The following is a 13,536-nucleotide window of genomic DNA, read 5'->3' on the forward strand; positions in this document are numbered from 1 at the left end:
TTTCTGCTTCTTGTCCCCTGCCGAGATGTGAGCCAGATATAGGGCAGGCTGCCACAGACCTTCCCACCATGAGGCTGTAAGCCCAAACTAAACTTTGCTCCCTTACTGCTCCCGTCAGGAATTCTGTCACAGTGACAAGAGAGGTAAGTGATGTAGGCTTGCACCGAGTGGTCCCCAAGGCCCTGTGGTCCAGTCCTCTAGCACGCATGCTCTGGAGCAGGCGTTTCATCCAGACACGGCCACCGCTAAGGAGAGGGAAGCGGTCCTTTCAGGACTCTGCCAGAGCCCCACCACCCTGGAGCTCACGATTCAGCGAGACTGGCCAGACAGGGGAGATCCTTCCGTCTGCTTCCCAGTGCCCAGCTTTTACGTGTTGAGGACCTGAACTCAGGTCCTTGCCTGTGCAGCAAGCACTTTACTGACGACTTTACTGACAGAGCTATCTCCCCAGCCCCAGTGGTTCTTGTCTATAAGGAAATTCAGTCTGCGAAGCTCAGCAGCTCAATTCATCGTCCAAGTGACCACTGACCATGGACAGCATCCACACTCTGACACGTGTTAGTCCTGGTCAGGGCTGTCGCTCTGATGTCAGGCTGTCCTGGCCTTCCTTCTCTCCTTTGAGCCCAAGTGGCTTTTCCATTTACCGCTGCCAGACTTTATCCCCAGCCACACCTCTACTTCCTCCTGAAGCATCTCTGGCCATCCTCTTGTCCAGAGAGCCCTTCTCCACCTACTGGCTACTGAAGAGCCCCAGGCTTCCACAAGCTGGTGGTCTGCAGTAGGGGATGTTCCTAGGGTATGTTTTCCCATGCCCTTCCTATCATGTCCTATGTAGCACCAAGCATATTCAGAAGCTGTGACTGACCCCCACAGCCCTGGGGTCCACACTGAAGGATACCTTTGGTCTCTGCAGTAAGCTCAGGGCGGGTCAGCTCAGGCCTCTGGGAGCCTCCTCTCAAAACAAGCATTCCCCTCCACTCTCTGACCAGACACAAGGCCAATGGTGATCAACTTGAAGGCAGATGATGGCACCTGGCTCTTCAGATTCTGACCTCTCTCCTTGGACATACAGCTCAGCAATGCAGGCCTGGGTTTGGAGTCACTTCTTCAATAAGGGGTGATCTGGGAGGAACTGGCCCACTGGCTTTGCTTGTGAGATCCTGCCATGGACCTTGCTGGTGGAGGCTGGGGGATTTCCATACTGTGGTGGAGCAGATGGCAAGAGCTCTGATGGCAGACAGCCCTGGAGGCAGGCGTGGTTCCCCACCTTCTCTCTTGCCCCCACCCCTTGTGGAAAGAGGATGACCACGGACACTTGGAATGCCTACTGTGAGGAAGGAACCCAGTCTGATGGCACAGAGAAGGCCTTGTCTCTCAGTAGATGCTTAATAAACTGTGGCTTCCTCTACCTTCTAGGAGCTGGGGAACCCTGACTTTTCTCTGAGAGAAGCTGATGAATAAACCCACGTACAGGATTGATGCTCTCACTGTCCCTGTGATCTTTGGTGGCTGATGTCACTTGGGGATGGCATATTAACTTGGAGTTTACTAAGGAACCCCTAAAATGGGAGGGCATGCTGCTGCTAAAACCCCTCCCTCTCTTTCCTTTCTGACCATGTCCTCAGGGTCAAAAGACAACCAAACCAGCTGTTTGCTTCCCTGCCGCCCTTGAAACAAGGGCTCTGATGGTTACTCCCGGATGGGTGGGTGTCACCATGGCACTCCAACAGTGACAGTCCAGAGCATGTCTGCAAAGCTAGCCAGAGGGGCTAAGGCGAAGCTAGAATCTGAGAGCCAGGGACAGCAGTATGTGGGGCTAGGGATGGAAACTTCAGGAGGGTGGAGGGAGCAGGGTGAGAAGCAAGTGCAGAGAGGCTGGAGAGCCAGCCCAGGAGTAGAGCCTCAAGGAGGAGCTAGCGAGCCCCTTCTGAGCAGCCTGACAGGATGAGGCTACAGTGGGCTCTGCTGGATTTAAGAACAGAGCCAAGTCTGTGGTCTGGATGCAGGTGGCTTCTATGGGTTAGAGGACATGGGTTTGTGTACAGTTTAGGTATGAAGTGTCCCTCCCCACAGGCTCGTGGGTTGAAGGCGTGGCTCCGGCTAGTGATGCTACAGAGAGGTGACTGGGCCATCAATGGCTTAATCCCCTGATGAGGTCACCGCTGAGCGGATTACCAGGAGGTGGGGTCTAGGAGGACGTAGGTTGCTGGAAGCATACCTTTGAGGCCGTACCTTATCCCTAGAGCTCTGCTCTTTCTTTCTCTCTGCTTTTCCCCACCAAGCCTTTCTCCTATGCTCTTTCTGCCTTGTCACATGCATGAACCCAATGTAGCCAGCTGATCCCAGTCTGAAACTTAGTCAAAAGAAATTTTTCTTTAAGTAGCTTGTGTACAGTATCTTGTTACAGTCATGCAAAATGATTACTATGGAGGGATTATGAGATGTACTGTAGATGGAGCTGGTGGAGAGCAAGCAAAGAGAGCGAGGGCTCTTCCAGTCCAGGGGAGAGGCAGCGGGAGGAGGACAAAGTACCGTGGGAGCACCAAGGGGGATGAGGCTACCATGCGGGGTTATCAAAGACATCACGGAAGACGGGGCATGCCCGGGGCTTGAAGGGCCCATAGATTTCTGTTCTTTTTTTTTTTTTTTTTTTTTTTGGTTTTTCGAGGTAGAGTCTTACTCGCTCAGGCTGACCTGGAATTCACTATATAGTCTCAAGGTGGCCTCAGACTCACGGTGATCCCTCTACTTCTGCTTCCCAAGTGCTGGGATTAAAGACATGCGCCACCATGCCCAGCAGGTCCATAGATTTTTAAGCAGAGAAGAGTATTTTTGTGTGACAAAGTGAACAAAAAATTATGATGGGCTAGAAAAGCTTCAGTATGGCTACAAGACAAAGAGCACAGTGTTAGAGAAAGGGAGGAGAAAGAGCTTGAAATGTAAAGTGGGTGACTTCAGCAGTCCGTCTGAAAGTGTAGTGTATCTTAGTCCACTCAAGCTGCTATAACAAAATATTCTAGGCTCAGTGTCTCAGAAACTACAGACACTTGTTCTTTCCAGCTGGAGACTGGAACAAGACACAGGCACTGACAGATTTACTGGCTGGCGAAGGGCTTGTTCCTCATAGACGGTGTCTTCTTGATACCTCTTCTTACGGTATAAAGGAAGAGGGAGCTCTCTTGCTACCTCCTTTATAAGGACACAAATTCCTAAGTCTTCTCCAAGCCTTATTCCAATAGAACCAGGCTGGGGTGATGGATTAAGACAGGATTTCAATATGATTTTAGGGGGACACAAATATCTAGACCGAAGCAAAATACTTATTGGTTCCAAAACATCTGTGCCACAAGGCTAATAATTACAGTCTTTACAGTGCCTTTGCATGAAATTAGAACATGCCTACAAACGTACCATAAATGCCAAAGAAGTTACTTCAGAAAAGAGTAGCATGTCTTGGGACCAGCATGTGTTTTGACTCAGCTTTCCTGTTTTACAGAATGGTACTGGAAGAGTAGGCACGCAACCGGGTTAGCAACTCACCAGCAAAGAGCATTCTCCCCGTGAGCATCTCGGCTAGGATGCAGCCAGCAGCCCACATGTCAATGGCTTTTGTGTAGTTGTTGGGGGACAGGAGCAGTCGTGGAGAGCGGTACCATTTTGTCACCAGTCCCTCTGACAGATAACCCTGAAAGACAAAGTTCCCATCCACTGATCAGTGATTTTCAGGTATCACCCTTTCATGTGTCATATGGTTTCCCCTCCTAGTGAGACAGTGACCCTTTCAGAATCACCTTCGGGCCCATTTTTGGGTGAAGGTAAGTGGTGTGTAACTATTTCTTCCAAATAGAAACATTCCCTCCTGGAGGGTGGCTCCAGAAGACCCTGGAAGTAAACAAAGCTTATATTTCAGGGGTGCCTGAAACTGACACGTAGGAAACCCCAATAAATTCATTGGTTCACTAAGCTAGACTTGGGAGGAATCATTGTTATGTATTTGTTTGCTTATTGTATGTATGTATGTGTGTTTGTTGTCAGCGAATTGATGTTTTTTCATGTCTTTCCAGAAAAAGTTAACACAAATGGGTCCATGGGAGAGTCTGGGGTTGGCCTTATTATTTTCTGTTGCCATGCTCACTCTGGCGTCTAGCTTTTCCTTTGTGCTGATATAAAGAGTATCAGAGTCCCAGGTTAAAGCAGATGAAAAATGAGGAAACCCAAATACCCAGGAGATTTAATCTATTAATCTGAAGTCTCTTCATTTGTTGGGCAAAGGCTAGAGCTCTAAATTATGACAGAGCTCTCTGCTCTCCATGGTCATCTTTCTTCAGAGCAAGGCCCAGACTGGCAGAAGGAAGACACTTCTATACATTACAATGATGTGTACATTCTGCTGTTCACCCATGTAGCAGACAGCCTCAGGTTTGCTGAGATGAACTTCCAGACCAGGCACAGTTATGGAGGAAGGGATTTATTGATGCTTACAGATCCAGGAGAAGTTCCATAATGGCAGAAGAAGCTGGCCTGCGTCCATAGCACCAAACACACAGAAAGAAGCACAAGCCAAAAGCCAAAAGCCACACAGCATAGCATACTTCAGGAACTCCTGCTAGGCACACTTTGAATATCTTTAGATTGAAATCTGAAAGCCACCACCACCACACCTTAAGATCCGCCCAGTGACACCACCTCCAGCCAGGTGGCTGCAGATGCAAACTACAAACTAATAAAAAAAACTGAATATACTGGGAGCCATCTATTCAAACCACCACAATCCATTATTCTTGGTTCATACCTCTGCCATTAAAGACCAGAATTCCTCTAGGAAGCATGTCTCAAACACTTAAATCTTCCTCGACCTTCTGTCTTGGAACTGACCATAAAGAAATTCTCTGACCCACCCTCATCAATAATTGGTTACAAGGCTTTCCTTATTCCTGAGTGTGTTAGTATTTGGGTTTTTGTTTTTGTTTTCCATGGTAGAGTGTTGCTCTAGCCCAGGCTGACCTGAAATTCACTCAGTAGTCTCAGGGTGGCCTCGAATTCAAGGCGATCCTCCTACCTCTGCCTCCTGAGGATTAAAGGCATCTCCATCATGCCTGGCTGGTTTTATGTTCTTTTTTTTTTTTTAATCCATCCACTTTTCTACACAGTTGTCTATGTTTCCATCATGCTTATCCAATGAAGACTCCATGAAAGGACAGGGCTGGAAGAGCTTCCATATAGATGAACATGTGGGATTTTCTAGAAGGTGGTGCGTCCAGAGAGGATATAGAAGCCCCATGCCCCTCCCCCCATACTTCATCCACCGCATCTCTTCATCTGTGTTCTGTGTAAGGTCTGTTATAATAACCCTGTCAGTGTGTTTCCCTAAGGTTCGGAGCGGCTCTAAAAAACTAACTAACCCAAGGAAGGGTTCATGAAAACCTAGATTGCCAGCTCCAGTCCCAAGGACCTGGACTTGGTATGGGCATCTGGGCACTGTGAAACTGATGCTGTCTGTGGGTGGACAGCGTCCAGACTGAATTGACTACCCAGTCCCAGTTGGTGGCCCTGTAGAATCACTTGCTTGCTGACCTCTTGCCATACCTTTTGGAGTCACAGAAGTGATGCAGGTAGGGAGAAGACAGGAGGAGGAAGTGTGTAAGCTGGTTTTCCTCTCCATCTGTGTACCCTTAGCTGGAAATGACTGGAGCCAGCCCCTCCCAGCTCTGACCTCCATGTCTTACCAGAATAAACTCTTCATAGAGTTAGAAGCTGCAACTCTCTCTCCTTCTGCATGCCCCAGTGGACCTCCTCAGACTCACAGCCCTACCTGGTTAACACCCTCAGGCCATACCCTCGTTGGAACCCCCAGTTCTGTCACCCCACCTCTTCCTTGAAACAATGGATGACATATGCCTCCTGGGAGCAGCTCTAGCTTGTTCTGTGGATTCCTCTGCATTGCCTAGCCTTGTGCCTGCTTCCTAGGAAGTGTGACTAAGCCCTGTGAAGAACTAAAAGAAGGCTTAGTACAGCCTGGCTCGTGTGGCCTGAGTCCCATTTAACCTGAGGCAACTTCTGAAGGGCCTGTTTGTTCTCATCGTTGATACACTCCTTCTCCTCACAGACAGCTCTAGTTCTCACTTTGAAAGGTGCCTAGAGAAACTATAGGCTGATAGTTATTCACATTTTGTCTTGTTCCAAAAAGAATTAGCAGATAGAAATAGCAGTCTATTTATTTATGTATTTCCAGGCAGAGAGAGATAGAAGACTGACAGAGAGAATGGGCCAGCCACTGCAAATAAACTCCAGATGCATGGGCCACCATGTGCATCTGTCTTTATGTGGGTCCTGGGGAATCAAGCCTAGGGTGAACCTGGGACCAGCAGGCTTTATAAGTGAATGCTTTTTAATGACCGAGCCATCTCCCCAGCCCATAGTTTAACAATTCAAAGTAAGGTTTGTTGAGGTACAATTTCCATAGGTAAAATCTGCCCTTACAATGTATGGTTCTGATTTTGTTTCTTTGAAGCAAGCCCAACAGACTAGCCTTACACTTTTTGTTTTTTCAAAAAGATTTATTTTTATTTATTTATTAGGGATAGAAAGAGGGGCGGGGAAGAGAAAGAGAGAGTGAGAATGGGCATGTCAGGGCCTCTAGCCACTGCAAACAAGCTCCAGATGCATGTGCCACCATGTGCATCTAGCTTATGTGGGACCTGGAGAATTGAACTTGGGTCCTCAGGCTTCAAAGGCACGTGCCTTAACTGCTAAGCCATCTCTCCAGCCCCTAGCCTTTTTTTTTTTTAAATGAGAGAGAGAGAATTGATGTAACATGGCCTCTAGCCATTATAATGGACCTCCAGTTGCATGCGCCACCTTATGTGCACGTGCAACCTTGCACACTTGCATCACGTTGTGTGCCTGGCTTATGTGGGACCTGCCGAGTTAAACATGAATCCTTAGGACTCGTAGGCAAGTGCCTTAACCACTAAGTCATCTTTCCAGCCCCAGTTTTGAGTTTTGACAAGCATAGATAATCATATCTCTACTATGGTAATCATGGTATTTCATAGTTCCATTATCTCAAACAATTTCCTCATGTTTCCTTTGCCAGTCGTAGCTCTAGCCCCTGGAAATCCCTGGATTTTTTTGCTTTTTGAGTTAAGGGCTCATTATATTGCTCAGGTTGGCCTCAAACTCTTGATCCTCCTGCTTCTGCCTTCTGAGCACGGGATTACAAGTGCGTCCCACTATGCTCAGGCTTCCCCTGACTTTACTTTTCTAGGATGCAATATGAATGAAACCACAGTCTATAGTCTTCTGAGTCTGAATTCTTTTACTTAGCATAACACACACATCAGAGATACCCTCGTGTGTACAGTAGTTTGTTAGGAATGTAAGTGTGATTCTAGCAATTACAGAGACAAGTCAACTGTCTATGGAAGCTCTTTACTTCAGTTTGGGTGGATTACACAGAAAGAATGGCTTGATTTTATATTCCAGCCAGAGGGTGAGATTGTAAGGGGAAGATAAAGCAAAGAGGACCTAGAGGGGAGACAGTTTAAGAAGAGTTTTATCTGATAAGCCAATGAATAATCTTATACAGGATGGAATGTTCTGGAATTAATCTATTTAGCTATAGAGTCTGGGCTGGAGAAAAGTAGAGACACAGCTTCCTTCTGAGCCATCTACCCTGAGGGATGTTCATTGATGTGACAAGGCGCCCTACGGCTAGAATTTTGGACACTGTTGTGATAGAAGCTAAGGAAGTTATGCCTTGGCTCTTCCTTATCCTTCACTGAAAATCAAGAAATTGGACTGGGGAGATGGCTCAGTGGTTAAAGGAGCTTGTTTGCAAAGCCTTCCAGCCTGGGTTTGATTCCCTAGTACTCACATAAAGCGAGATGGACAAGATGGTGCATGAATCTGGAGTTCGTTTGCAATACAAGAGGTCTTGGTGTGCCCATTCCATTCCATTCCTCTCTCTCTCTCTCTCCCCTCACAAATAAATAAAAACATCGCTGTTCCGTCCAAAACATTACAGGCTGTTGCCAAGGCCCTTGGTTTTCCATGAGTAATAGATGGTAAGACCCTGTTGTTGAAGACTTCACATGCCTGGGTGGCAAGGTCACTGAGAAGTCAAGCTGGTGCTGAGCTGAAAACCTTCTCCCTTTAGCCCAGCTGACTGAAAGCTGGAAAAAGCTGTACTGCATGCAGCCCTATGGGAGACAGAAGTCATCAGTGGTGAAAATAGTGGACATTGGAAGCCTCAAGTTCAGCCAGACAGGCCAAATGACTGAATGGGTGCAATAGTGGCATGTCTGCTCTGTGGGAAACCAACTGCTCTCTAATTGGACTGAAGGCCCTCTCTATGGGAGGGAATACATGCCTTGTACTGGAAACCTAATCAAAAGCCTGTGGCAGGAGAGGTCACGAGCCTTAGGGGTTTTAAGCCTGCTCTTGTCTGGCTAAATGCATATATTATTCTCACCAAACTGCCCTGAAAGCACTACAGTTAATGTTCATATTCATATATTAATGCTACTCTCATGTTTGGTTAGAGAAGCTTCTCTTTTCAGGCGGTGGTGACCAGTGATGACCCAAAAGACAGCTGAGAAAAGTGCTGAGAAGTGACAGAGGAGTGTCCAGCACTGAAATATCTCTATCACACCTTCCAAGGCTCAGGGTCCATTGCTGAATAGGTGGCAGAAAGAATGTAAGATCCAAAGGAAGGGTACATTCCTTACAATGCAACTGTTGAGACAGAAATTGGCCTCGATATACATGACCTTGCAGTGCCTAGCAATACCTTCACAAGACCCTCATAATAGGAGAAAAAGATGATGACATCAAAATAAAAGAGAAGACAGGCGTGGTGGCGCACGCCTTTAATCCCAGCACTCAGGAGGCAGAGGTAGGAGGATCACTGTGAGTTTGAGGCCACCCTGAGACTTCATAGTGAATTCCAGGTCAGCCTGAACTAGAGTGAGACCCTACCTCGAAGAACAAAACAAAACAAAAATAAATAAATAAGTAAAATAAAAGAGAGACTAATGGAGAGAAGGAAGGGATATGATGGAGAATGGAGTTGTGAAGGGAAAGTGGGGGAGGGGAGGGAATGATTATGGTTTATGGTCTGTAAGTATGGGAGTTGTCTCAAAAATTAAAAGAAAAACCACTGGAGCTGGTCTGGAGAGATGGCTTAGTAGTTAAGGCACTTGCCTGAGAAAACTGGGGACTTATGTTCAACTCTCCAGATCCCATGTAAGCCAGATGCACAAGGTCATGTAAGTGCAAAGGGTCGCACATGCACACAAGGTGGCACATGGGTCTGGAGTTTGACTGCAGTGGCTGGAGGCTGAGGGGTGCCAACTCTCTCTCTCTCCCATTAAAACAAAAATAAAAACATTGGAGCTGGACATGGTGGCATACAACTTTCATCCCAACACTTAGGAGGCTGAGGTAGAAGGATTTCTGGGAGTTCGAGCCTAGCCTTGGCTATAGCATGAGTTCCAGGTCAGCCTGGGCTAGAGTGAGGCCCTACCTTGAAAACAACGTAGGTATGTATAAGAAATCTAAGTTGGTGGTAGCTACTCCTTATTTCCCTGTGGCTACTGCCCCTTTGAAGTCTGGAAAATGTGAAGGGAACTTATGGATGTGTTTTCAGAAGCCACAAGACATGGGGATTCCTGAAGCTGCAGTGTCTTCCTCTAAGCCATGGCACAAGAGAAGCTGTGGAAAGGCCAGACGAGACGAACAGGAGGCTCCATTCCTCAGTGTACGTGATGGACACTAGAGACTCAGGAGTCTTGCCAGCAGCCCTGATGAGTCCTGGGGGACTGAGTTAAGTTTGGAGGCCACAACACTGTACTAGTGATCTAAAGGCCAAAGACCAGTCTCAGCTGAATGGTCAGGGTGAAGCTCAGAATATTCTAGGGGGAAAAAAAAAATAACAAATGTCTTGGCACAGAGACTCAATTTGTCATCAAGGCTCAGAATCTTTAAGAGAGATCCTCCGACCACCTTTCTACCTTGCAGCTCCTCAGCTGGGTGTTCAGTGCATGCCCCCGCCCCCAGACTGGGCGGGAGGGTGGGGGACACGTGCAAGTACTGACTGAATGTGGGTGGCACACGCTGGGGCCAGGCTGTCATGCGGGACTGGGAGGCATCACTGCTCTAAGAAGACATGAATCCGGGCTGGAGAGATGGCTTAGCGGCTAAGCGCTTGCCTGTGAAGCCTAAGGACCCCGGTTCGAGGCTCGGTTCCCCAGGTCCCACGTTAGCCAGATGCACAAGGGGGCGCACGTGTCTGGAGTTCGTTTGCAGAGGCTGGAAGCCCTGGCGCGCCCATTCTCTCTCTCTCCCTCTATCTGTCTTTCTCTCTGTGTCTGTCGCACTCAGGCAGGGCTTGGTGACAGTGTGCAAAAGGCGGGGCTGGCCGGCACTGCTCCTTCTGGTTCTCTCTGGGCGCCTCACCCACTGCTGTTCTAGGCCAAGAAGGGCTCTGCAGCACCACTAGGTGGTGGGAGGTAGGTGGGAACTGCAGCTAGAACTTGTGTTTTGTTTTTCAAGGTAGGGTGTGGCTCTAGCCCAGGCTGACTTGGAATTCACTATGTAGTCTCAGGGTGGCCTCGAACTCACAGCGATCCTCCTACCTCTGCCTCTCAGCTGCTTCTAGAACTGTGTTTCCAATTTATTTTATTTTTTTTTAATTTAGGGAGAGAGAGGGAGAGAGAGAACGTGCATATGGGTACACCAGGGCCTCTTGCCACGGCAAACAAACTCCAGATGCATGTACCACTTTGTGCACATGCCTTCATGTGGGTACTGGGGAATTGAAACCAGTGGGCAGGCTTCGCTAGAAAGCACCTTTAAACTGCTGAGTCATCTCCCCAGCCTGTTTCTAGAACTTTCTGTGGAGGCTTTTGGGCTTTCTGTGGCTGTTGTTTTCACCAGGCCATATTGCTGTCTCTCTTGAGTGTGTAGAGCCCACAGCGAGGCTTCTTTCTGAAGCTTCAGAGGTGTTTGGGATGTGATCTAGCAGCAGCTGCTCACTGCAGAGCATAATTGAGGCCCAGGTAGATCTAGAGAGAAGGTTTGATTAAAGGTCTGAGCGCTCATCCCCTTTCTGCGGGGAGCAGGGTGCCAGCACTCCCTGTTGCCTGTCTGGGGACTCAGAACAGCCTGGATCCAAGCCACTCTGGAAGCCGGGCTGCTCTGGGGCTGCTCAGCCAGGCTGCCCTGCCTGCGTGGACACTAGCTTTGCTCTCCGCACCACGTCCACACCTGTCCTGGTCCAAGAAACCTGCTTCATACTTTATTAACTATGCGCTTGTTAATCCTCACACTCACGGGAGTATTAAGTGGGACCATACTCTTCAAGAATAAAATCCTCTCAACTGTGGCTGTGTGTGTGTGTATATGTAGAAAGAAAAGGTTCTTTCTCCCCTACTGAATGGACGTTGAGGGTCCCCAGCTGAAGCCCAACCTGTGTTATTTTCTGGGTAGGGGATATAAAGACGACCTATCATGTGGTTAGAGTGGCAGAATGCTAATGTGAAAGGGAAATTGGAGGGCTAGTCAGTAACCACGATCAACATGGATGTGGGATCTATCCTGTGCCACTTCTTGCATCTGGCTTAAGTGGCTTGGGTATTGAACTCTGGTTGGCAGACTTTATAAGTAATTGCCTTTAGCCAATGAACCTTCTTCCCAGTCTCTGAAGGTACAATTCTTTTTTTTTTTTTTTGAATTATTTATTTATTTATTTATTTGAGAGTGACCGACACAGGGAGAAAGACAGATAGAGGGAGAGAGAGAGAATGGGCACGCCAGGGCTTCCAGCCTCTGCAAATGAACTCCAGACGCGTGCGCCCCCTTGTGCATCTGGCTAATGTGGGGCCTGGGGAACTGAGCCTCGAACCGGGGTCCTTAGGCTTCACAGGCAAGCACTTAACCACTAAGCCATCTCTCCAGCCCAAAGGTACAATTCTTATTTGTGTCAATATGCATTTGAGGATGTTAGAAACCATTTTAAAAAGGAGTGATAACTCAGCCAAGTATACTTTCCTATTGCTGACTCCAGGCTCATTCTATCACATTCATTTCCATGAAAACATGCAGCAGGAAGCTGGTGGAACTTTGCATGGACACACAATCTTTAAAGCTCAGCTCACACTATAATCCTTGGTAAATCAGTAGGCACATACTATTTATGCAATTAAAGGAGACATGATCTAAACCAGTAGAATAAAACTAAGGACTCAGAAATAAACCCATACAGATATAGCCACATAATCTTTGACAAAGATGCCACAAACATGCATCAGAGAAAAGATAGTCTCTTCTACAAATAGTGCTCCTCATATGGAATAATGAAACTTAATCCGTACCTCTCACCTTGCATCAAAAATCAATTCAAAATGGATCAAAGACCTTAATGTAAGTCCTGAAACTCAAAAACTGTTAGGGAAAACACTTCAAGATATAGACATAGACAAACACTTTCAGAAAAGGACCCCTGTAGCTCAGGAAGTAATCCCAGAATTGATATATGGGACTGACTACCAGAAATTAAAAAGTTTCTACATAGGAAACCATTAACAGAATGAAGAGGCAACTTATGGGGTATAAGGAAATCTTTGTCAACTACATATCTAAGAGGGAATGAATGTCTATAATCTATGAAGAACTACAAAAATAAACCCCAAAACCAAGTCATCCAATCAACAAATAGGTAAATTAAATGAACACAGTTTTCACAATAAAAAATAAACATGGCAGGGATGAGGGAAAAGGGGGTACCAACATATGATGTATACATACCAAACATGTTGTTAATAATAATAATAATTAAAAAAAGAAATACACATGGCCTGTTGCAGCCAGTTTCACATTTCTGGGACAAACATCCAACTAGACACCACTTACTGGAGGAAAGGGTTTATTTCAGGCTTACAGGATCCAGGGTAGACTTCATTAATGGCAGAAGGAGCTGGCTCACTTCTACAGATCCCAGCAGAGATGCCACCAGCTGTCAGCACAACCAGCAAGCACACTGCCACAGTGGCCACTACTTCCCACACATTTTGGGGCTGGACTTAAGATCTTCCCCAAACATACCTTAGGGCTGGATCCCAAGCTCCACTCTCACTCAGTGATGTACCTCTTCACTAGGGATCCCACCACTGGAGACTCAAGATTCAAGCCTGAGTCTATGGGCCACACATTTAAACCACTTCATGGCCAATAAATCTTTGAAAAAAAATGTGTCATCTCCTTAGCCATCAGAGAAATGCAAATTGAAATAACACTGAGAGTTTATCTCACCTCTGTCTGAATGATTATCAAGAAAACAAATGATAAATGCTGGTGAGGATGTGGGGAAAAGGGAACAGTTATATACTGTTGCTGGGAATGTACACTGGTATAACCACTGTGGAAATCAGTGTGGAGAAATTACATGGGGATGGAGAGATATCTCAGTTGTTAAGGCACTTTCTGGCAAAGTCTAATGACTCAGATTCATTTTCCCAGTATCATGTAAAGCCAGAT

The 13,536-nt window shown here is 47.0% G+C and overlaps 1 protein-coding gene across 2 annotated transcripts in view; it reads right to left on the bottom strand.

The window, feature by feature from the left end:
- Window positions 1–13,536, bottom strand: part of Mapk4 (mitogen-activated protein kinase 4) — a 175,581-nt gene that overhangs the window by 12,991 nt on the left and 149,054 nt on the right. For both annotated transcript variants that reach the window (XM_045144097.1, XM_004656788.2), the window contains exon 3: window positions 3,541–3,685. In XM_045144097.1, coding sequence (XP_045000032.1) covers window positions 3,541–3,685 — 145 coding nt within the window. The remainder of the gene's footprint in view (window positions 1–3,540; window positions 3,686–13,536) is intronic.

Source organism: Jaculus jaculus, chromosome 2, assembly GCF_020740685.1.
Source record: "Jaculus jaculus isolate mJacJac1 chromosome 2, mJacJac1.mat.Y.cur, whole genome shotgun sequence".
Classification (NCBI taxonomy): domain Eukaryota; kingdom Metazoa; phylum Chordata; class Mammalia; order Rodentia; family Dipodidae; genus Jaculus; species Jaculus jaculus.